The sequence below is a fragment of the Diplotaxodon limnothrissa genome, linkage group LG7 (genome assembly GCF_057381915.1).
Source record: "Diplotaxodon limnothrissa isolate DT_005_m linkage group LG7, D_limnothrissa_male_GT1.1, whole genome shotgun sequence".
In the NCBI taxonomy this organism is placed as follows: domain Eukaryota; kingdom Metazoa; phylum Chordata; class Actinopteri; order Cichliformes; family Cichlidae; genus Diplotaxodon; species Diplotaxodon limnothrissa.
The window spans coordinates 11349521-11375565 of record NC_140602.1 but is presented as its reverse complement, the minus strand read 5'-3'; the positions used below and the strand labels follow the sequence as shown (position 1 = coordinate 11375565).

Sequence of the window (26045 nt, the reverse complement as noted above, 5' to 3'; positions counted from 1 at the left end):
GCATGTAGTGTCATACAAGTTTATTTTTGTAATCCTTCACAGTTACCTATGCAATAATATTCTGTGCTTTAGAATAATACTATATGCTTTATCATTTTACAAACAGTTAAACTCTAACAGTTGTAATCCAAAGACTTGAAGAAAAATGTCCACATATCTGCTGTACATCTTTCTCTGTTTCTCTCTGTATATTCTTTCAGTGGCCATTGGCCCTGCCTCTGGCACCAGAACCATTCATGTGACTCGGTTTGTGGTTTCTTTCTATCGGTGGGTCACTGTCATCTTCCTCTTTATCACTCCTATCATCGCCTTCCAGCTGCAGGATGAAAATAAGCAAAGAGGATAAACAACACAGACAGAAATAAAACATACCCCACATTCCCACACATCCCACATGCATGGACACAGAGACATCTGTAAACCCACCTGGGTAAAGATAAACTTGTAAACCATTCTTAATATGAGAGCAGCCCAGTACAGGTGGAGCAACTGGAGAACCAACAACATGACGTTGAAGAAATAGTAGCCAAAGAAGGCAGGATACAATTCCAGTGGGTACACCCATGTACAGTGAATCAGCCTGTGGAAAACACACTCGTAATATTTTAACATATCACACTAAGATCATCAAGATCATCACTAGGGTGCAATTTTTCTTTTAAAATACTTACCAAAAAGGAAAAACAATAAGTCTTGTCACCATAAAGACGACTGCAAACACCACAAACATGCCGTTAGAAGTCTGCTGCCACGTGGCGTAGTTGAATACTTTTGCACCCTATAAGGGGGGAGAGTAAATACATGTTACCTATTTTGCCATCAAATATGCCTAAAGTAACTCTATACTTAAATCTATGTATATTTTGACACATTAAAAAAGCCTCCAAACACAAAGAATGAGTTTTCTTATTGTACATGCCACCTCAGAAATTGTTCACTGCCAGATTTTTGCTGGATCACCACCTTTACAATTTTTTTTTTTTTTTTAAGAAAAAAAGGTCATCATAAAAAAAATACAGATGCAATCATTTCAAAAGAGTGGCTGGCTGAAGTTCAAATTTTAATCAGTCTTTTTCTGACTAACTGACAATGCAACACCACATACCCATAAGTATAAGTACCCTCACTAAAGCTAATACAGCTACAGCACTGACCTCGAGTAGGATGTCAGAAGAGTCATGAACAACCATGACAAGGGTTCCGATACGGACGAAGTTTGAAATCCAGGAAAAACTCAGGAGAGTCAGTGTGGCCATATGATGAACCACCTGCTCTTTAAAGTCCTAAAAGTAAACAAGACAAATAAGACACAAAGATCACATAATACAACAGGCTTTGCCCCCAAAACTGTATTCTAAAAACACAGAAATCTAATCTAATAATAATCTAATGACATTATTACATTAAATATTTTTCTGTCTCAAAATGTGCCTTTGGGAGATGATTACACATTTAAGTGTGATTCATTTATGTATAGTAGAAGCAACAATTTTGTTTTACGTTGCTCATTTTCTTATTATTTCTAATATACAGAAATGCATATGTTGTGCCTGAATAATTGAAACCTATTATTTATTTATTAAACATTTATTAAAAATGTTTATTTATTAAAAAGCTCGTGATTGTCCTTTGGCTCTGCATAAAACATAGTGGGGGAGGTTGTATTGTGGGTAGAAAACAAATCCTCCAAGATTAAAATAAATGAAACTACTTCATTGTCACTCTACACATTTGTACACTTACTTTTCGTTTCACATCAAATGTGAGACTGAAGACCAAAGAAAGATAGAAGCCCATTTCCAACATGTAATACCAGTACTGTGATGGCAGAAGGGACTGTGTGGGGACAAGCAGGTGTGTTTTTGTGTCATTCATCATGCTGTACTGTGTAATCCATCGCAAATACCAAAGGTAAAGGCACGTACCTGTTTAGGAAAACCTGCCCAAACTTCCCTTAGATTATAAACCCAGGGTTTCTAAATCCAAGGAAAACAGTAAAGCAGAGAGTGTGACGTGAATATCAGAGAAACAAACCAACCAAGCTGGCTGTTCACTAATGCCTTGTAAGGACAGTCCCAGTACTTACATCATAGAGAGCTAGGATTCCACCAAAAAATGCAAAAAGATAAAATGCACATCTCCAACTGTTGACAGGCAAAAGCCATAATGTCACATATTTGCATAGACATTAATCTTTTCATATCAGTGCATCTTCAGTTCACACAGACATACGCTCACCTGGCTTCACTGAACCTCTTTCGAAGCCCCGGTCGCTCCTGGTTCCTTCTCCTCCTGAACCACACCTGAACTCTCCTTTCTGGCCAGCCAGTCTTCTTACACAGAGACCACACGTCAGCCTGAGACACAACAGGAGACATTCCAGTGTTTATAACCTTTCCACATTTGGACGCACCCTCTCCAAGGTTACACAAGCAGTAAGCTTTAGTCTTTGATTATTAACACACTTTAACAGTGCAATTCCACTAAAATTTGTGGCAACCAAACATGTTTAAAGGGATGTGATGCACACGTAAAAAGACTTTATGATGTTCCATTAAAATGCATTTTACCTGTAGCTTATTTGAACAAAAATCTGGATTTGTTTTTCTTTTGTACTTTCAATCATTTACTATTTTTTTTTGTCATATTTGTCACCCTTACATGTTTCAGATCATCAAACAAATGGTATTATTAGACAAAGATAACCTGAGTAAATAGTAAATGCAGCAGTTAAATTACACTTTTAAGTATTCAAGGAAATAACCAATCCAATACCATCAACCCTTTCCTGACATTTCAGGAAAGGGTTATAAAGGCTTTGGGACTCCTTGAACCATAATAAAGGCACTTATCCACAAATAGAGAAAAACCTGGAACAATGGTGAACCTTCCCAAGACTATCCAACCTATCAAAATCACTCCAAGGAGGCTCGTCCAGGAGGTCGCAAAAGCGCAGACCTCATTTGCCTCAGTTAAGGTTAATGATTCAACCATAGAAAGAGACTGGTCGAACATGACATCTATGTGAGAGTTTCAAGGAGAAAACCACTGCTGACCAAAAAAGAACACAAAGGCTCGGCTCATATTTGGGGAAAATATTCTGTGGACTGGTTTAAGTCCTGTTACATGTGACATAAAACTAACACAGCATTTCAGAAAAAGAGCATCATATCCCAGAACTGCTCTCCTGCTTCAAGACCTGGATGACTGAAGCTCAAGCGCGGTCAGATAGGGAGACACATATCTGAAACCTACCAGAAAATTTACGTTAATGGCTCAAAAAAAAAGTTTTTTTTTTTAAAATAAAAGGTTTTAGATTAGCGTAATCAAAGTCCAGTCTTAAATCCAATTGAAATACTCTGTCATGACCTTAAATAAGCCGTCCATTGTAATGTGAAAGATTAAGTTTCAGTTATTCTAAAGACTTGATTATACACTCAACAAAAATATAAACGCAACACCTTTGTTACTGCTCCCATTCCCCATGGGATGGACGTAGAGACCTAAAATTCATTCCAGATACACAATATAACCATCCCTCCCAAACAGTGGTCACAAATCAGTCCAAATGTGTGGTAGTGGGCACATCTGCTATATTGAGATAATCCATCCCACCTCACAGGTGTGCCACATCAGGATGCTGATCTGACATCATGAGTAGTGCACAGGTGTACCTCAGACTGCCCACAACAAAAGGCCACCCTCACTCAGGACCTTCTTGCTGTGCGGCAACAGTGCTAACCACCGTGCCACCGTGCTGCGGTTGATGACCTGAAAAAATATAAGTGTAACAAATATCTGTGTTGTTCAGCACTTTGGTCTGCCTGGTGTGTTCTTAAAGTGCTATACAAATAAACGATGATGATGATGATGATGATGATGAAATATGTCTGAAAAAAGAGATCAGGGTGGGGGCTTCACATCACTGTATTATCCATGTGTTCGTAGTAAAACTCACTTGAGAAGGAACCCGTGTTTGGCTGCAGAAGTATTTTTCTAGTATAGGGTTTTGTTCTGCTGGGAGACGTATCTTGTCCCTGATTCCCCAAAAATTAGCCAGTGGTGTGGCAAAATACCTGAAACAGCACCAAAAACTGGTCACTTCCTCCTAAACACAAAAAAGTCCTGGGATTCTAAAACCAGATGACTGCGTTACTAATCTCATTGACACACAGGCATATTTACTTACATACTTTGCGGTCTTACCTTTCAAACAAGTATCTGACTACAAGCAGGCAAAGGGCACAGGGTAGAGAGGCATAAAGATGAGACACTTTCGCATAGACACAACCTTCCTTGTCCTCTAAAGCAGACCAGGACAAATTTCCTGGCAGCCACAAACGGTCCCACCAGATCCACTCCCCAACTGTCTGCAACATGATGCTGGAAAACACACAAAAATTACATCTAACTATCACTGTTACTCAAGTAAATAAATAAAAATCTTGTTTCCAAATTCAAATGAATTTTTTTCTTTTCTTTTCTTGTTACATTTCCCTCTTTTCTTTTTGTTATCATGAAGATCTCCTGCCAAAGTAGTGTGACGCCACTGAATGAGCCACGTACATATTCTTGAAACTTAACAGCGGTCACTAGATGGCATCAAGATCAGGCTGCTGCTATGATCCAAGCACATTCACAGCCAAGAAATCTACCATATGGTGCCAACTTTTCATCACAGCAGCAATTTTTGATTCGACTTTCCACTATCTTCAACTCAAATATCAATTCTCGATGTACTGGCAGTCATGAATGAAGTGAGCAATATACAGAAGAAGAACTGCGTAGATATCAAAGGGCAAGAAAGATAAAGATGGGTGAGGAGCAATTCAAAAGGGAGATTAAGGAGAAACAAAGTCCTTCTTCTCGTGGACTCTGATCATAACTGTAGATAAAAGTGTGTTTTTTGAGCAGTGAGAAAAGTACTTAAATACTTAAAGCGAGCTGGATTGTAACTGGTTTAAATGATCAGTTAAAATATTTGCTCTAAATTTACTCGCTACGATAGACTGAGTCATATCAGTGTGTCCCTGAGCCTCAAAGGTAGTTAATAAGTCAGCATAAGAACAGTCAAATGTGCCCGCAAGCGGTGTTGTCTTGACAAGTTCTAACAATAGAGAGGGAAGCTGAGGCAGACAAAGCGAGTGAGTGTACGCGACAAAGAATGATGAAACTAGAGAAACAGTTAAATATGGTGTAAACTCCAATAATTCCAGCCTTCCGCTTGATTGAAGTTATTACATCCTTTAGTTTAGGTAACAAAATACATAAAAACTAAGTATGGAAATGTCTTCCCAAACACACACTCACCTTCAGTGTCCCAGTGTGAGTAGTGTCTGGTGTTTTCCTCTGCCAGTCTGTTACTCATACAACTCAGTGGTACTCCTCTTATCCACACCAGGTAACAGCACTGTCCTGTGATCCTAGACGATCCCTCTTCCTGCTATTGTAAAGCCATTCTTCATAGTTATAGAAAGCAAATATCAGCTCAGTCTGCTGCCTCACTTCATCTGTACAATGTGTCTCATTGTGTGGCACTAGACTCCAGTGAGCATGTTTCTAGGCATGCGTATGGTCGCTCACCTGAATGGGATCCTTCCCTCCCACTTTGTCTGCTCTTGTGATCACACCCTTTTAGTTGCTGCAAGTCTTTTGAGATTAGCACAGCTGAGCACTGCAAACACCTTGGAGCATATTTGCATGTTCACTTGTAAGCTGCAAGAGTCAGAGGGTGGGAGTATTTGCGTACCCTCACCTGCAAAAGAATTCCCTTGGAATGCCAGGAAAACCCCCACAAAGGTCCCATTCATTGGCAGGGCAGGGGAGGAGGAGCCAGGGCAGAAAAGCAACTGACACACAAAGAGAGTGAAACATCACTCTGTATACATAGCTAACTGGGTTGATAACAAACTTATTAATACAAATGAGATGACCTTGGACTTGGTTTTGGTTAACAGAAAGTATTTCCTTTTTCAGTTTTCTGTGCGGAAATAAAAGTAATAATTTCAAGGAACTTATTAAAGCAGTCTAGTGATTATTTTTGTGATTTCCCACTGACAATGTCAAGCTTCAGATGTTGAAAAAATAAAAGTGAACATAAAGCAACTCGTTACTAAAGCATCCTTAATAAAATGTGGAACAGTAGATAGTTTTGTTTCAACATACACCAGAAGGTGGCGATAGAGACAACATAATACATGGACCTGCTTGTCAATATACTGTACATGAGTGACGTGTTATAAATGTAGTGGTGGGTCTGCTGAACACTTTTGTTCAGTTTGCTTTCTCAGAGAAGAACAAGCTGCTTTTTTACTCGTCATAGCAGGTAACTGAATATTTCAGTGGGTATATTTTGATTTTGATCTGTTTATTTATTTTGCCCTTCCTGACACAACATCAAAGAGATTTGTGTCTCCTCCCAGGAATAAAATCTTGTTAGGTCAACATGTAAACCATTATATGATTCATACAAAACTGTGCGAAAAGTCTTAAACACCCCTCACTTATTTACATTTTGCTTCCAAGGTGCCAGATTCTCTCATATTTCTTTAAAGAGGTCTTGAGCAATAGTTCTCCAGGTTTTCTTAAGTTGACTCTACAATAATAATAAAAAACAAAAACATTTTGGCATGGTGTGCACACACTGCCAGTGAAGTAAAAACACACCGCGAGGCACTATCAGTCATAGATTGGCCTCCCCAGAGCATTGAAGCAGTGTGGGATTATCTTACCAGAGAATGAAACACAAAGGACGCAAACATACAAAGGAGAGCTTTGGATGTCCTTCAGTTAGCCCGGAGAACTATTCCTGAAGACTACTTAAAGAAATTATAAAAAAGCTTGCCTTATAGAGCATAGGCTACGTTAAAGGCAGCCATAACAAATACTGACTTTAAAATCAGCTGCGATCAGTATAATATTTAAGTGTTTCCTGTCAATAATCAAAGCCCTTGTCCAAGGAAAAACAGCCTTGAGGTTACTACACAACTTTACAATGAAGAACAAACATGAAAAACATGGGGGTCTTTTATTATAAGTTCATGTGTTTATATATCAAAACATCTAAAGATAAACGTAAATCTAAAAGCACATGAGCTGATTCTAGCTGCAATGAATACAGTTTCATCTTCAGCTGGCCTACAAGGCAGCACTGCTGCATGTGTTGGACTGGAAGTAACAGAGGAGCATTGGCTACTGAGATGTGAGTGTAGGCAAAAAAGAACAGCCCAAAAATATACACAGAAATAAAACAGAATACGGTCCAGTGGGGTTTTTTTCACAGGTCATAGCAAGGAGACTTTCAGAGCAGTCTTTCTCTGAATTGCCCAGCACCCCCATTGTTAGGTTTAGCCCTAAACCACTGAGCAGTATAATGAGGAGTAACATGATAAAAAGGAGTTTCCATTTATGTTTCCTTTCACACCACAGGTATATGCAGTGGGGACTGAAGGGTGTGCCTCCAGGCACAGACAGGAGAAGGTTATCTGAATAGTCCTCTCCCTCCCTCCTCCACCCTCCTTCTCTTCCACTTCGCCTTGCAGCTCTCCTCATACTGGTCTGTTGCGCTTCAGTTCACTGGGGGAAGGCGGGATACGGTCTTCCAGCTTTGTAAAGCTGGTGGAATGGCTAGGCTTTTTAGAGTGCTCCTCAGGACCCTGTGCTCTTTGTCTTGGAGGCAGGGTTAAGCACCGGGCTTTGGCCCTGGAGCGTGGCTGTTGGGGTGGAGGGCCTTTCAGCACAAACAGTTCAGTTGAGGCTTTGTGCTGTTGGGCAAGTAGAGGCTGTGTAGATGATGCGGATGCCTGTGTGTGTGTGGGAGATAATGGGCTGGGCGAAGCTGATGATGAAGGGTCCAGGGAAACCAGGGGAATAAGTGTGGACTTCTGCTGGAACCTGGTGAGGCTGGTGGAGTGGCTGGGCCTTGGCAGGCTGTAGCAAGCCTCAGCCCCTCTGTGGCGAGAAGGCAGGGTGGAGCATCGGGCCTTGGCCTTTGAGCCTGGCTCTCTGGGAGGAGGTGCAATTAATGAGAAGCTCTTAGTTTCATCATCTGTTGTTGTAATCCCTTCCGTGGAGATCTTCAGACTCTGGGATGATCCTCTTTTACACGATGAATGTGACAGAGGTTCAGCATCTTTCTGGCATTCTTGTTTGGAGCCTGAGCGGGGAAGCTCCATATCTTTAATTGTGCCCGATGAGGGTTCTTCATCTATATAACAAAAAACAAAAAAATGAATTGTACGATGCAGACAATATGTTTCACAGACAAGATGAACAAAGAAAGAAGAACTTGTGCTCTGTTATTAAATTGTCTCCTCTTACCTAAGAGGCCCAGCTCACTCATGAAGACGTCCAGATCTACAGTAAAATTTTCATTCTCAACTTCCTTTGCTTCATCTTCATTTGTTCTCTGCCCTCCTTTCTCCTTTTCATCACTTTCCTCTTGCTCAAACTCTTCCTTTCCACCTTCTTCCTTCCCATCCTCCTCCTTAACATCTCCTTCTCCTTCCTTTTCTGTTCCTTCGGCCTCTCTGTTTTCCTCTTCACCTTCATCTCCTCGCTCTTCTAGACCATTTACTCCACCTTCTACCAATACATTTCCAATCTCTGGATCACTGTCACTATCTCTGCTCCTTGCATCCAAATTGATCTCAACCCCCACCACTTCCTCTTCCTCCACTTGTACTTCTTCTTGATTTTCTGGTGGTGCCTCCACCACAATGTCTATGTTGGTGGGGAAGTAGGGGGCTGAGGGTTTTGTGGAGTGAGTTTTGGCACGTGCTTCTTGGTCTTGAGTCAGCAGAAACTCCATCAGCAACATGTTCTCTTTCTTCAGCTGTTCCCGCAGAGATCGTGGTACATCTGGGATCATCCAGGCAACTAACATGCTGAGGAACATGGCAAGGTTCTGATAGAAAAAACAAGTAACAAGAGTTTAGATTTTTATTTTTAAAGAGGGTTAAATAGTTTTGAAAGCCAAAAATGTATTTGTTAAAATAATTTTTTTAAAGGTACCTATGGTAAATGGTAAATAGCCTGTATTTGTATAGCGCTTTACTTAGTCCCTAAAGACCCCAAAGCGCTTTACACTACATTCAGTCATTCACCCATTCACACACACATTCACACACTGGTGATGGCAAGCTACATTGTAGCCACAGCTGCCCTGGGGCGCACTGACAGAGGCGAGGCTGCCTATAGGTAAGAAAGCACTATTTTGCTGGATTAACACTGAATGCCATTAGGCAGTTTGCACACTCACTGAGATCACTTTTTATTATAAACAGATAAATATCAGATAAATAGGTCTGGTCACAGTGAAATAGAGGACATATTAATATAAATTATCCAACTTAATATCAAAGACAACACTACTGTCAGATAAAAACTATCAGCAAATATCAGAAGAGGAAAAGTTGGACTGGTGCATCTCTACTTATCTATACATTATATTAACATCCTTTGAGAAGTCACATATCAGCGGGATAGAAAGCTATTCATGGATTTAAGTAAAAACAGAGCTGGAGATACCCTTTCAGACTAAGTGTAGCATATGTCCTACTGTAGCTAAGTAATATTGATACCTGGAAGAAAATTACGAAGGCCAGTTTTGCAGCCAGGACAGACCAGTACTGTTTAGAGAAGGTGTATGAATCTGTTGCCCACGGAGGATCTCTGTAGTCTTTATACCTGACAGAAAGATACACTGTGAGTATTAGCACAGAGAAACATGTGAGAGCACGGAAAAAAATACACACAAAAAAGCTAAAAGCTATCCAAGCCAAGATTTGACAATTTCTTAAAACTCATCCTTGCACACATTTACAGTAAAAAATAAAAACAATTCAAATCCTTTCAAATCTCAAAATTGATTCTTATACTTCTTTTTCTAACCTCTTATTAATTTCCACACAAATACTCCACAAAAAGTTTTATGAATGTTTTGTAAATGCACTAAAACAAAAGCCTGAAACGTCCCATTTTATATACATTAAGCATTCAGAAGTTTCTCTCAGTACTTGGTTAAAGCAGCTTTGGCAACAGTCACGGCCTTTCTTTGGAATGATCTTACAAGTTTGGCACATGATTGTTTTGGAAGCTTCGCCTATTCTTCTTGGCAGAACTGCCTGGTGTCACTGCACAGCCACGTTCCCGTCTCTCAGGTCTTGCCTGTGGTTGGGTCATTCTAGGCCGTGTTTTTGTGTTTGGGGTGGTTATTTGTCATCGGTTGCAAAAGACTTTCACTGAAAATTAACATTTTTTTCTGCAAGCATCTTTATCACTATCCCGTCTTGTCTTCCACGCCTTGTTGTAATAAAAACAAACAAAAAACAAAACATAAACATCCCCATTGCATTACGTTGTCACGAGTGCCTTAGTCTGTACAGACAGTGTTAATGAAGTCGGATCTATTTTCTCCAAACAAAACTATAAACTGCTTGATAAGAAACTGCTCCAAAACTTGCTACACTACCACGAGGGCCTGATTGGTGGACTGCTACACCAGTGATGGTCCCATCTCCACATAAGGATCTTTCATAGTGACCACTCGCTCATTATTTAAATGTGTGAACAAGTCCACGAGGGGCTGGGAGACGATGCAGATATGCTCTCCCTGGCGCTGCGTGATTTTCTCTTAGGTGTTGAATTTCCATGCACAGCTTAAAAGACATGCATGTTAGGTTAAATGGTGATTCTAAACTGTCTGTCTGTTTCTATGTGTTGGCCATGTGATGAACTGCCAACCTAACCAGGATACACTCTGCCTCTCGCCAAATGACAAGTGAGATAGACTGAGAGAGGAATAATCCGTTAAGAAAACTGCTGGCTGTGTGGCTGAATGGATGGATGGAAATTTTGAAGCGGATACTGGATGGATATGAGCATGAATCACAGTATGTCCCTCAGCGTCTGCTCTGTGATAAGCCACTGCTCTTCCAGTATCATACAGGATACGCTACGGTTTGGCCTTCAATCTGACATCCACCATCAACAGGAAGAATTTATATCGACAGGTGTGTGCCTTTTCATATAGGCTGTACCCAGTTAAGTTGCTGAAACATCTCATTAATTTTTAACAGGATGCGCCAGAGCTCAATTATAGCCCTGTAAGGTCTGAATACTGAAGTAAATTGTTATCTTTAATACATTTAACAATACCTTCAAAAAAAGTTTGCTTTGTAATTTTCAAGTATCCATGAAGACTGATGAAAAATGAATCTGACACATGACAAAATGTGGAAATCTTGAGGAAGTCTTTTTGTATATGTTCCAGGTAAAGCGCTAAGCTGCTGGACTAAAGGATTTAAAGAAAGTTCCAGGTAGGTCAAGGTTAATAGAGTGACTCTGACCTGCACATGGATACTCCAGTGATAAGGGTGGTGTTTGGCGCTGTGCCAGAGGGGAAGTTGCTGACATCGAAGTAGGACAGCGAGTGCTCCGTGTATCCGCTCATGGTGCCATTAGCGCTGTACATGTACTGGTAAACCATTCGTGGAACAAACTCTGATGTGAAGGAGATGACAAATGCCTAGAAAGACAAACAAGGGGTGAAAGTTACATTAGCAATAAATAACTTTATGGTCCAATAATAAGAATAACGTAACATTGGTAATACTGTCTACTTTTTTGTCTGTAGCTTTTAAAGAAATATTACACTTTAAAAATAATTTGGTGTTTTAATTAAATTTTTGATTTATGTCTGTGTTAAAATATTACAATATGTGATTTGAACAATTATACCTGAGCCATCAAATTGACAAGATTTGTCAAATATATTATTGTCAGGAAGGGTTTCTGGTGTAATCTGCCAAAACAAACACGTTCCTACCTGGAACTGTGGCATCCCTTTGAGAATAGCCGAAAGCAGTTTATATATAGATCCAAGCACCACAGATGAGTGCTCCACCACACAATAAAGGATAGTGGTAAGCAGCATGTTTTGTTTTAAAAAGTGGGGTTTTTTTTCACCATTTAAAATGCAATAATATCTACATAACTATCAAACATACAATAAACGTGACATAACAAAATGAATTGTAGACAAAATCTAAAAACATATATATAAAGAAAGTATTATTCCCCTGATGTTTTCATATTAAAAAAGTGTATTATTTTGAAAGAAAAAATGATAGTGATGACATCACTCAATTCCCAGCATTTCCTCTGACATATTTACTGAATTGCTCACAATAAGACCAATGCCTCTTTTCATTTATAAGAACTTTTCTCTTTTATTTTATAATTTCATAAAAAAGGTTTAGTTTAAGATTTTACCTTACCTTTAGTGAATTGTAAGAAAAAGAACAAAATAAAAACTGATTAAATTAATGACTCCAATTTACAGAAAACATTTCTTTCTCATTATTAATCCTCCTTTTGTTTGGTATCTCCAAACTGAGTGGGGCTTTTTTTCCGATCACATCAAGCAAGGTGTTTAATATTTGATTTCGACACATTAGTAATTAGTAACTGTGTGGGTTAGGATATATAGGATTGCGTTATTATTCATTTTTAACTGTAACTCTAATATTTATATTGTTATTAGCAAATACACAAATAAACAAATGTCAAACAGCCACAAGCTGAACAAACCAAACTGTAAATAATAAAATGAAATCTTGTTTCCTTATCCTAAAGAGGCTGAGGAATAATATTTTGTAAAGCCTTTAAACTTGCCAAAAGAATATGGTAACACCAGTGACAAGATGAGTGACAAATAAAAAAGGAAATCAGTATTTTTAAAAATTTAATTTGTTGCATGTCTGTTGTGAAATTTGTAGACCTCTAAAAGAGCCAACCAAAAAAGTCCCGACTATTTCAATTTGCAACTTACATTATATATTATATTATATATTATATTATATTATATTATATTATATTATATTGTATTATATTATATTATATTATATTATATTATATTATATGTTTAAAAGTACACTTTGTTACAACTGTTCCACATGTGTTTGCAGCATTTCTATGCTATGACACAGAAATGCTGCAAACCAGCATCAAAGTGAAAGGAGGAAGATTTTAAGTATACTGCAAATTCAAGTATATGAGCAATTAAAATAATTTAAAGCTGCATTAAAGTTGCTTTTGAGCTCAGAGACCTGCAAATTGTGCCACACCTCTAGCTGCCATAGAGTGCCTTGTTACAATATTATGAATTTCAGTAAACAGAATTTAATTCGATGGACTGAACATTTGCACTTATTCAGCAAGGACATAGCAGCAGCATTAAGTTGCAGTTAAACTGGAGTTCCCTTCAGTATACACTTCTCTGCCAGAAGTCAAAGGTTATAGAGAGAAGACTCATACACGCACACACACTTACATTGGTGATGACAGAGAATTTGCTGATTCCACAAAGGATGTTGTACCAAATCCCTGGAGATAGCATGCACATGAAAAGAGACAAAGGGGAGGAAAGAAGTGTGTCAATCCATGTGTATCAATGTGTGTGGGCATGCGTGTATTCATGTAAAAGAAAGGAAAGAAAAAGAACTTGATTAGAAATTTAGGGATAGGGTTTTTTTTAGTGTCACATTCACACAGAGGAAGACAGAGAGGACATGAGCACATGTGAAATCTGTACCTATGTCTTTGCACCTCACAGCATCGGGACGCCGGATTTCGGTGACAAATTTTGCAGCGTCGAGGCGAATCTCGATGACATTGTTGAGCAGCGCAAACGCTGGTGCCAGCGGGAAGGAGGCCACAAACAGAGTCACAAACCCATACTGGATTACTGTATATGTCAAGACATGCACACATGGTTACATGTTAATGCAGGTTCGTTGCAGTATTGAATGATTTTGTGAATAAATATATATCCAAGGGACCAGAAGAGACTTACTCATTTCCATGTATTCTGGACTGACACCTTCAAACGGTTCGAGGGTGAAATCCTTGTCAAACTGCTGTTTCGGTCGCTTCTCCTCTGTTTCACTGTCCTCATCTTCTGCTCCTCTATTCTTTCCTTTTTGTTCCTGTATTGTTCTGTACATCTTTTTCAACTTACTGTAAAACAGAAAAGATATATTTACAGAGTCAAATTACAGATTCAAATTCTGTACATTAAGCAGTATCTGGGAACACTTACGGTACGAGTATCTCAAACACATTGTTTTGGATGAGTTGTTTTCCGAGCATGATCATGCTGAGCTGGATGCACAGCTCAATGAGGCAGCCAGGAGGGGCGCACTGTAGAAGGCAAAACACACATTTACATAAAAGACTACAGATCATTTATCTTACACGTACATACACAAAACAATAATCACTGATGTGTGTAGTGCAACAAACCTCCTCCATGCGATAGTCTCCAAAGACATAAACATAATCGCCAGGCCGCCCAGCAAACCTGTATGAGGAGAGGACCAAGTCACGTGATAAAGGAATGAAGACACACAGTGCAGAGTGAGTAGGACAAACTCATCTCAGCAAACTAATCATGGGGCAAAGAGTATGTTTGTGTGAGACAATATATATGAAATGTAGCATATGAAGAGGAAATATATTTAATTTGAATGCAATTTTCCATTCCTTTGCTAAGTAAATACATTAACCATATAGGAAGAGAAAGATTGTGTTGCCTTATGCAATTTCAACAGCTTAATTTCTATCATACTCTGTCACAGTCTGCATAACTATTGCCATTAAAACTGTATAAAAATGTATTCTTTCACCATTTTTTAACTAAACACTGGCATAAGTGAGATGACAAAAGATTGAAAGTGATAGTACTCCATTATGACTTTGTGGTCACTCGCATTTTTCCCTGTTGGCTGTATCTTGGGCAGCAAAAGACGGCAACAGGTTAACCTGCACTCGACCCATGATTACAGCCTTCCCTGTTTGCTTCACAGCCATTGGATACAAGCCAGACATTAGAAAAGTATCTCTCCTGCAGTGCTCATTTTAGAAAACTGGTGACAATCAAAATGGTTAATTATCTCTACCTGTGAGACGACAGACAAAGAATAAAAATGCTGTGTAGTCCCACATCAAATGGGACCCCAGGCCACTTTATGAGCTTGTGAAGAAAGACAAAAATACAGACCTGCCCTTGAAGAAGGCCACATAGAAAATTGGTGCAAAGGCGTTCATGGATTTGAGGAAGAAGGACTTGAATATTAGTCTCTCTTCAAACTCCTCCGTTGTCTTTGGAAGTTCTGTTGAGACATGACTTAATTCTATTAATTCCAATTACAACTTTAAACACATCACCTGCATCATCAGTTTCTTTATACTGGTTACGTTTCACTAACAATATCACCAAGACCTGTTGTACTAAAATACATGGTGAAGTATCTAATCGTGTTAGATGATACAGTTAGTTACATGAAAATTAAAACTCAAACAGCAGAAGGCTTAAAGACAGATCTTGTAAAACAGAGTGGACAATGTTAGAGCTGTCTCAACAACAGTGACACCGTTATAATCAGTAAAGATGTTTCTAGAATAGAATCACTGTGGCTTCGGGTGGTTTTCATCTCTGTGCTGTGTTGCCAGTTTTGTGTTCATACATATAAAGATAGATCACATGTGTGTCTTCACACCTCACCTGCTTAGGATGAGGTTATGTGCTGGAGTGTGAGACTGTAGCCTCAGGTTTATACTGTCAACTGATAATTTTGTGACAATGAGTTTCAGGTAACACAAAAGTAATGTAACAAGTACTGTAATGAATTACTTTCTCCAGGGAGTAATCAAGTAATATAAATTCAGGAAAATGCGGTAATGTGTAATGCCTTACTTTCTTGAGTAGTAAATTATGTTTGCTGGTGAGTGTCCAGTTTTATAACTTGTTTTACCTTCAAGATTTTACTGCTTTCTGTCTCCAATTTAAACAATTTCAATGATTAAACTTTCTAACAGCATTAAAAAAGTACCAAGCTCAGTTAGCCACACGGCGATCGCTCCGTAGACCTCTTCCAACACCAGAACAACCAGCATATTGAGGATGATGCCTGTGGTTGTGACTGTCATCCTAACGCTGGCCTTGGCCTCCGGATCAGGGTTCATGGACCACACACTCAGCATGCAGATGCGGTAAACTGCCACCCCGAACACCGCTGAGAAGGTGATGAATATCTGAAGACACAAAAAGTTTATAAAAACTTTAAAGTTTATATTAAAATATAAAAACCTTCTGATTACTGTTAAATACAAACAAATAAAAATACAAATAATGATAATAATAATAATAATCTCCCTTAAGAAATCAAATCAACAAAAAAGAAAGATAGAAATGTGAGAATAAGAAGAAAGTATGATTGCAGTACCAGCAGTAGTAAGGTGGATATATTGATGAGATAACCTGGCATGTGATCCTCTATGTCCAGTGACTCGGGCTCTTGCTGCCAAGAAAACATGCATATTATTTTTGTTCTCATCATCGGTATATGAGTTAGCACTGTGCATTAATGCACTGCACATGTTCTACACACACACATGCACACACGTTTTTGTTTCTGTCTGGCAGGTGCGTGTTTGCCATCTCAAAGGACAGAAATCCCCTCCCCTTCTTCCTCTGCTCCCTTTTCCCTCTCCAACAGTAATCTGGGCTAATCTCAGGCAGGTAAGCTGCTTTGGACTCAACCATCCACAGTAGGTGTAGGGGGGTTTATTATGAACCAACATAAAGTCATACACACACAGGTAGTCTATATTAAATCTACAATATATGAAAAACCCAGATAAACTGTAAGATTTGCTTTTCTGGCAGTAATTCACTTAACTTCATTGAGAATAAAGTAAATCGGGGAGTGACATTATCTGCTAGCAGTAATGAAAGAAGTTTAAATACAGCCCTGCCCTTTACCCCCAGCAGCTCTGTCCACATAATGTCCTGTCACTCAGGGCAGTGTAGTGATACCTGGTAGGCCAGCATCTGGTCTGTTTCTCCATCTCTACCGTCCCCAGACTGAGTCATCTGCAACAGAGGAAAAAAGACACAGTGAGTGAGTGAAATCTGTGTCTTTTGTGTGGCAAGTTATAAAACTGAATGTGAATAAAAACACACATTATACCTTTTTTGCAGACTGTGCTTTCATCTTGGCTTTTTTCTCCTGCAGTGCTTCTTCATATTCAGGTCTCAGCTCCTCCTGCAGTACACACACACACACACACACACACACACACACACACACGCACACACACACACACACACACATTTAAAACACATGCACTAATGTCTGGCATCTGCCATTACAAAACCATTTATTTTGTGTGAATTATTTACACCTTTAATGTAAGTGATTTCAATCTGCAACTGTGACCATTAACTGAGTTTTTCAATTGCTGATGTTTAGTATTAAAATTCTTAACTGTAGATACACAACCCATTAAATGCCAACACATTAAAACATTAACAATGAATTTATTTCACAATGCATAAAAAATGGCTACAGAAACTTGCGGGTAAAGAAACCTGCCCACCTGGACTCGCTCCTTCGGGCAGGAGACAAAGTGACGAATGAAAGAGGCAGAGACAGATATGCACACACAGTTAGAAAGGGAAGAGAGAGAGTAAGAAAGACTAGCTGTTTTCATAAATGAATGCTGTTCATGAACTCTGTAACACACAACAGATAATTCTCTGTGTTATATATTTATTCAAAAATAGTTCATTTGAATAAGAATTTGGAAAAAAAAAAGATGGATGGACGGTTCTGGGGAGGGGCCACATGTCGTTGCTATGAATTTCATGAATTTCAACTATTTCTAAGACACACTCATTGGCTAGTTTATTCAGTACACCTTGCTAGTCTCTGGTAAAGACCCACTTGAGCCTTAGACTTAACAAGATGACAGAAACCTTCCTGAGAGATTTTGGTCGATATCAACATGACAGCATCACACAAGTTGCTGCAGATTTGTCGGCTGCAAATTCAACATGGCAATCTCCCATCCCACCACATCCCAAAGGTCCCCAATTGAATTGAGATCTGGTGTCTGTGGAGACCATTTGAGCATAATGAACCCCTCGTGATGTTCAAAAAACCAGTATGAGATTATTTAAGCTGTGGGCCATGGCATGTTATTCTGGGGGAAGCAGCCATCAGAATAACATGGTCATAAAAGGATAGACTTATATTCAGGCAGGCTGTGGTGTTAAACAATGCTTAAGTGGTACTAAGGAGCTAAACGTGTTCCAAGAAGATATCACCTACATCATTAAACTGAACCGTTGACACAAGGCATGACAGAGTCTTTCTGTTGCTCATGTTTCAAAATCTGACCCTGCCATCCAAATGTTGCAGTAGATATGGACCATTTTTTTTTCTACTGTGCACCTTTGGTGAGCCCAGAGTAACTGCAGCCTCAGTTTGTAGTTCCCAGCTGACAGGAGTGGCAGCTATCCACTTCAAGGTTTGATGTGTTGTGCACTCAGAGATGCTCTTCTGCATTCCTTGGTTGTAACAAGTCGTGATTTGAGTTACTGTTGCCTTTCTGACCTCTGGCATCAGTATGGCATTTTCTGGATATTTCTCTTTTGGACTTTTGGATCCTTCTCTTTAAATTTTAGAAATGTTTGCGGGCGAAAATCCCAGTAAAAAACTAAAGTAAACAGTTTTTGATACTTGGACCTGGATCTTGGATCTGAGATCTATAACCATGACATGTTTAAAATCACTTTATTCCCCATTCTGTTAGAATTTTAGCAGAGCATGTTGCCTAACGTCTATATGTTTAAATGGATGGAGTGGACGAATGGAGCTGATGTTATGCGATTGGATAGCAGGAGTACCTAATGAAGTGGCTGGTCAGGGTACATTCTCATGTACGTCCGCTGGATAATCTCAAGCGAAGTTCAAACAGCTATAGTTGTTCTAGGCTGTGTCTGTGTATGTTATGACCCTGCTTTGTCATACTATCCAGGAAATACCCTTTAAGAACTCGCCAATCCCATTACCGCACTTAACACCCTAAACACATGGATACATGGGTGCCTACAGGTATGTGTATGTAGGGGATGGGCGGTGTTCTGAAACAAATGATAATCTACAAGGTAAACCACAACTTATCCCTGCCGTCAAGTGTCAAGAGGTTAAAACTCTGGGCTTGACTTACATGGGTTATAAAAATAGAAAGTGAAAAAATAAAATTATGTAATAATTTGATTGATTTTCATTTTCAGTTATTAGAGCATAGTTTTTTTTTAATTGTACAATATGCCAAATCTACTTCATTACCTCCTCATCCTCGAGGCTCGTCAGGTCCCACGTATGTTTCAGATACATCTGCCGCCTTTTCCAGTGCTCAAGAAACCATGCAGCTACAAAAAAATGAACATAAGGAATTCAGAGAAATTAAAAAAAATATAACGATTTAAAAAAAATGATTTGCATTCACTAGGTTAAAAAAAATCTATTTTGGCAGGAAATTTATTCACAAACATATCCTAAATGTGAATGTGTTCAGAAAATTAAATAAGCCTGTTTTTTTACAAAATAAGTAGCTTCATATCTTAAAATGTATATCTGGGTAAACTGAAAGTTGAATTAAGAAATCTAAGTGTTTATTAAATGTCTGTCTATCTACTGGAGTTGCTGTGTTAAAACTTACTGCGTATGCTGTAACAGGGATATGCATTAAAGTGTGTATAGTTACCCCACAGAGACATGAAAATAGCAAAGAGGACAGTGGCTCCATTGTCAAACAGGTATGAAGCTCGGGCCAATGAGCACACCGAACTCAGACGCCAGTAGTCGCACACGCCATCACAAAGTGGACACATGGTGATGTTCAAGCTGTCATTACACGTCTCCTGACTTAAATACACATGTTAAAACAGCACATGCATAATAACATTAACACTGTGTGTCAGTAATACACTTTTGATAAGCACAAACAGATTTGAAGACTAATTAGTATCTACCCACCTTGGCACATTGGTATCCACAGTAAGTATGCCGTATAGGAAGACAATGATGCCCAGTACTGAAGGAGGGATGAGGAGCTGAGTATAAACACCCAGCCATGCAAAATACAACCCAATCTGTTCTCCAAAGTACTTTCTGTAAACAAAGGAGCAACGTGCAGGCTATACATTTTTGTCAAGTGGAAATGTGAAGAGCCAAGGACATATGCTATTTTAGACTCAAGCGGTGTTCAATTTAAAAACACAAGAAAAAACTGATCTCACCTGAGAAACATTAGAAACCTTAACGTTTACTTGGCACATCTATGAACTTTATTATTAATAGTAGAATTAGTACTTTTAGTTTAAAACTTTGACTTGGCATCTCATCTATAATAATAATAATAATGATAATGGCAAGCCTTAAACACCTATATTGTTTCTTAAAGATCAGTATTAGTGGCTGTAATGAACAATACACTAAAAGCTAAAGCTATAGCTAGAAATTCATAGCTCAGTACCTGATAAGATCTACAGGCTGGTATTTATGCATGACTCCATAATTAGCCCATTCTTCATGGAGGAGCTGAAAGATGCACAAGAACATGACAGAAAAGTTTATAACAGTTAATAACTAAAATGTCAGATGCAATGTTTTCAGGCCTTTCATTATAAATGTCAGACCTGTGGACCTCACCCAGGGTGTTGATAGTAAATAATCAAACTGTATTAAGATTTGATTATGTATGAAAGAACTCAAACTACTGGATCACATATAGATTTGTACATTGTATTATTTTTAAAATATGTTAGCGCCTAAGCGCTCTGAAGCTTGGTTAGCAACAGCAAAGATTTTATCCCTTAAATGAATGTATCACCTCCATCGACGTCATCAAGGATGTTCCAGAGGGAAAAAACATTTTGTCAACACATGCTTATCCACATCCAGTTAGAGAAAACTCACCTGTCTATCATTTCTCTGATCTTTCCGTCCTCTCCTTGTGAATGACCCCTAAAACAGAAAAAGTGATCAGCTCTTTATAAGACACATAGTGGTTTACTTTAAATCATATTAAATCCACAGGATTGAGTGAAGATGAGGTTTTTAGGAGTTGTACATTTTTTTGTTACTTATATACAGTAACTGAGCAGAACAAAAGCACTTCAAGCAGAGGTCTTCATTTTACTTACGTCATGCAGAGGGAAAGCAGCAACATAGACACCCCGAGCCAGTAAAGAGTTGATGCCTTACAACACAAGAAGGTAATGTAACACACAGGCAGTTTAGCTACGACTGTCAGCATGACTCTGAACAATATGAAACAGAAAAAAAGTAGATCTCACCGGTAGTTTGGCAAGAGTGTCTGCAAGTAGTACGTGAAATAATCTCAGCTACCTAGAAGCACACGTAACATAGTATAGAAATTTTAAGTGAGCTCATTTATATTTAAACTTTAGATTTCAGAATCTTTTTTTCATGACAAAAACTCCCGGACTCACTATTCTGCTCCGCGTCGCATTGTCAAACAGAGTCTCTGTTGACTTGATGTCATAGCTGTAGGGACAAAATAAATTAGGGTTAAAAATAAAGGCTGTTCTCAAAAGTTTTGCGAATGGCAAGTTCCTTTTTTGCGTGTTTCAGTGGCATACAAAGTTCTGAATTATCTTTATATTAAAATATAATACCTACTGAATACCACTTTGATTTTTCAGTCACCAATAAAACTATGTGTGTCCAAAGCTAAGATTGTCCTTATTATTCACCAGTAAGTGTGATCATCTATGTACTCACAGATGGAGTTTGTCTCTGATAAAAGGGTGTTTGAGGGTTTTAAAATTGACGCGTGTCTGGGAGTCCCTCTGGATGTCAAAATCGGGGACGTCCGGCTGAAATGGTGTGTTGATTTTAGTGGCAACAGAATCCCACATCCCAGCAATGCCTGTCCGTTTCCGCAATTCACATTTCTACAGAAAGACGACACACATGAAAAACATTTTGATCAAAGCTACTTGGTCATTTTCCACAGTTTCCACGAACCAAATTAAAAATCTCAAAAAAAAAGCTCAAAATGTACTAAATAAAACTGGAATTTCACTGACCAAGATATGTTACTGACTGCGTGAAACTGCTGACCTTTTTTACTGCGACTTTGATCTTCTGCAGCTCCGCTTCTCGGCTCAGTATTGACCATGGGATGTGCAGTCGAATAAACCCCATGCCGTTTGACCTCTGCACATCAGCACACATATTGCCAGAGAGAGTCATTAGAAATGTGAAGATGGCAAAAAATTACATTCATAACTAAAATATATGCTTCTCTAAACCTGTCAGGATGACACATTTGATTATATTTGATGAAGCTGTTTTGTAAGAAATCCCATTATCACAAATCCAGGACCACTCAATCCTGCAAAGTATGGAAAACTGCAGATAACTGTTGGGACGCTTTCCTGCAAATTGCAATGATGTACCCAATTATCGGTTCTGATAATACGAAATGTGGTCAGTTACTGAGCTTCTTGAGCTCTGTCTTCCTGTCTGCCAAAGCAATTACTGCAGTGACCACATTGCTAGGCAGGTACAGCATCACAAGCTCAAACATCACCTCCCAGATATGGCTATGTTGTGCATTTACAGCAGTAAATCCGTAACAGCCTTTTTCACATGTATCCTGAGCCTCAATGGGGACAAGTAATGAATATTGTAAAACATAATAATGTTATTGCTAGCTTTAATAACAAAAAACCTTTCGATGTTATAGCTAAGACATGATCAAGCACACTATTCCTTTACATATAAATACTTACTAGTCGCAGCCAAATACATGTATGTGGCAGCCAGCACACGCTTCACAGTATTAACTCACTGTTTAATAAGGTCCTATAATCTGGCCTTTGGCTTCGCCCTTACAATCAATGCTCTTAATCCCCATGTAAAACAGCAGCCAATTTAACCTACGAGCTCTGCACAATCAAATAGACAGACAGAAAAATCACACACTAAATGCATTTATGTGCAAAGACACAAATAGGATAGAAACAAACCCTTTGTACATTGTGTTCATGAAAAAACAAATCCGGCACTATTTTGTTGTTAGTTGTGTATTTTTTAATTTATTATTCAATCATACACCACTGAAATTAAGCATTCTATTGTGCAGACGAGGCTTCTAGCTTCAGCGGGCAGGCTTATGGTTTACCTGCTGGGCAGCTGTCCAATCATAGGATTTGTGGTCGAATCACTTAAGGGCAGTCCAAAGCTGTAAACAACAATATTCACTGTGAAAGCTCTGTAAAAGCACATACACACCTCCTTATTACGCTCAATCTGTAGCCCAGCCTCCAGCAGGCCTGCTTCAAACTCCTCCCTCATTAAAGCTTTTTCCTCCTCAGTAAGCTTAGACTCTTCCGCGTCTCCCGCATGAGCTCCCGGCTCCCCAGACTCTGCTTCCGCTTCCCATCGACCTTGTATCGGGATTGACATTGGTATAGGTATCGGTAGACTCCCGTTAGATGAAAGGGAAAGACGCGACTTTGATGTTCTCCTTTTTTTGTATTTGTAGCAAAGCACGTAGTCCACTTTCCTCTTGCCATCAGCAAAAAAAAGCCCAGGGCCAAGCTCAATGCCAGACTCCTACCAAACCAGAAAACAAATATTATAATTTGGCTGAGTGATGAGATAAAGGCTGTGATTTTAGGGCGAATACTGTACAGGCAACGTGGCAACAGTTTAAATGTGACATCTCCAGAATAAGAAAGCAGAGCTGTAGGAGGAAAAGATGCGCTACAGACGTGGGATGTTAAAGCCAGCGTTCAGGTGCAACCATACCGGAGGTGGAGGCTCGTCATTGTCATCGAGGTTGACAGGGCCTCCATTGGCGGCGTCAAGTCCGAGCCCAGACAGTGATCGGGCCAATGAAATAAGCTTCTGTGAGTGAAAGGACGATGACTCACTCATTGCTGTGGTTAAGGGCATACATTCGTTTCCGTTTCATCCCTCTGTGGGCACATGAAAGAGAAAACAAGAGTTAAGTGTTGCCAAAGGCCTGCCAGGAGAATATTAATATATAACTTAATGCAACTGTTTTGTGCTCTCATTCCTGTAAGTAAAACTTATAAGTATAACTTATAAAGTGATGACATGTTATCTAACATTCATTAGACCTCCTAATTAAAAGAACAAGGAAGCGAGTCAAGGTTTATTTTAATTTACCTTTAATTATTATGTTTTTTTTAAATGCCCATTTAATTATATATCAAGTCAAGAAGACTTTTTTTTTGTCGACCTAACAATATACACTCATGTATACAATGGGATAAAAAAATCATTATTGTATGGGAAAAAACAAATAATAAAACTGAGGCAAATGTTGTCTTCTCAGTCTTTTTGCAGAAAATATGAAATATTTAGATTGATCCTTAATTTAAGGTCAAATAATATATCTGAGAAAACAGTAGGGGCTCTTTCAGACTGACAGATAAACTCAAAGCCAAAATTAAGCTGTCTTGTCTCCCTTTTTTTTACTCAATTGAAGCTGTAGGCTCAGATTAAGCCCACACTGCAATCCAAGCAGCACAGGCTGCAATCTGTTGGGACAATTTGGTCGCTGAGCTCAGACTCTGGTGCTAAAGAATGAAGCGGCATCTCGAAAGACTGTGACTCACACTCTCGCTATTGCTGTGAATCCCTTGAATTCACAGAAATAAAATATGGAGTCATTTCTTTGGCTTGACTTGGAACTCTACATTAACTTTTCAGCACAATGTAGACTTTTACACAGCTCTTTTTGAGGCTTTTGGAAGGTTTTTTTTTTTTAAGTCTTTTTAGAGCAGATCAGGTGAGGCATAGCAAAGAGCAACAAAGTCAGCTATAAGAGTTAGACATTGTGATCACCAACCCAGGACAGTGAGGTTTGTGGCCCATGTGAAACCAAAAGGCGAATTTGACCTTTGCTTTGAGCACGTTTGTGCATACTAATGCACTGAAACAGGATCAGAGCTCGTAAGATTAAATACGTCAATTTCACTTTCATTATTATTGTTTTCTTCGAGCTTCAGTTATTCAAAAGATGTAACAGTCCATTTAGTTTTTCTTAAACGTAAATTGAAAAAACAAACACATTTTATAATAAACTATGACTAATATTTTAACAGCGGCTTTACATTTCACTCTGCACAGCCAAGAACAGCATCATCCTTTCATCTCTGTCTGATGAATTCTCCTAAAAAAAAGTGTTTAATAAGTATAATGCTTTCTGTTTTTATTCCTCCCTTCTATCCCCTCACAGGAAAATGTTTGAAAAAACTAGCATTGCTGAACATAGTAGTATAAGATCACATGTCAAAAAAACTGACAAAAAACAGTTACAGTCCATTTCGATGCAATATAATATTGTCCATGTGCTTTGAGATACTATTATATTTATGTTTCTGAAACTGATAAGAGGTTAAAACATGTCAAATCTGAAAAAATCTTTCTCTATTTAAAAACTTTTATGTTGTCACCAAAACATCTCAATATGTGTTTTGATTTGAAATCTTTATTCAGTCTGAGTGATTTTTTAAGCAATATGTAGTTTTTCCCCCCTGCATGATCAGTACAGTACATTTTCTTTATCACTATTTGTATATTGTCATATTTTTAATTATCATAGCATGTTTTTCAGTGTAATTTGCTTAGTTAGGGCTATAATTGATGTGCTACTGTATAAAGATGTACAATATAAAGAAAAAAAATTTTTTTACTCAGATGCTACGCTAAAAAAATGTTTTGGGGGTCAGGGGATCTTCTTCTGTTTTTTCTGGAGTTTTGGTTGCCAACTGATGATGTTTTGTTATAATTCCTTTCATCTGTTGACCAATTAGAGCTTCAGAAAAACAATGCCAGCTATTTCTTTTCCTTGGAAAATTACCTGAAGGATTGAACACAACATTTTTAAAATTTAAATTTTTTAAATATTAAGATTACTTCTTGGAACCGAAAATGGTCACAATGTTTGCATCATGATTACACTTTGTATGTTGGTAAAATTGTATTAAAGTCCTACCAACCTAAAATACTAAGCCTCCAGTTACACAATTACACTAACAGCCAACAAACCAGCATGAGTACAACAAAAACGACAACAACTTCAACAGTCAATCCCCTTACACATATACACAAACATCCACGATAATC

General features: G+C 38.6%; 2 protein-coding genes across 2 annotated transcripts; both read right to left on the bottom strand.

The window, feature by feature from the left end:
- Positions 1-196: 196 nt before the first annotated feature.
- cers3b (ceramide synthase 3b) lies at positions 197-5364 on the bottom strand. The gene is made up of 11 exons (XM_085357390.1): positions 5311-5364; positions 4207-4383; positions 3959-4076; positions 2239-2357; positions 2087-2144; positions 1926-1976; positions 1744-1836; positions 1155-1283; positions 672-778; positions 427-580; positions 197-316 (listed from the first exon to the last, which is right to left on the bottom strand). The coding sequence occupies exons 2-11, from the start codon at positions 4377-4379 to the stop codon at positions 197-199; spliced, it is 1122 nt and encodes a 373-aa protein (XP_085213516.1). The 5' UTR covers positions 4380-4383; positions 5311-5364.
- Positions 5365-7547: 2183 nt separating this feature from the next.
- ano2a (anoctamin 2a) lies at positions 7548-23843 on the bottom strand. The gene is made up of 27 exons (XM_085357389.1): positions 23697-23843; positions 23178-23501; positions 22002-22097; positions 21660-21832; positions 21368-21422; positions 21212-21263; positions 21059-21114; positions 20832-20879; positions 20389-20453; positions 19890-20024; positions 19618-19778; positions 19200-19282; positions 17443-17454; positions 17034-17108; positions 16880-16936; positions 16287-16361; positions 15894-16095; positions 15062-15173; positions 14305-14362; positions 14102-14202; positions 13856-14019; positions 13595-13747; positions 13334-13386; positions 11349-11527; positions 9582-9687; positions 8320-8905; positions 7548-8206 (listed from the first exon to the last, which is right to left on the bottom strand). The coding sequence occupies exons 1-27, from the start codon at positions 23841-23843 to the stop codon at positions 7548-7550; spliced, it is 3987 nt and encodes a 1328-aa protein (XP_085213515.1).
- Positions 23844-26045: the final 2202 nt, after the last annotated feature.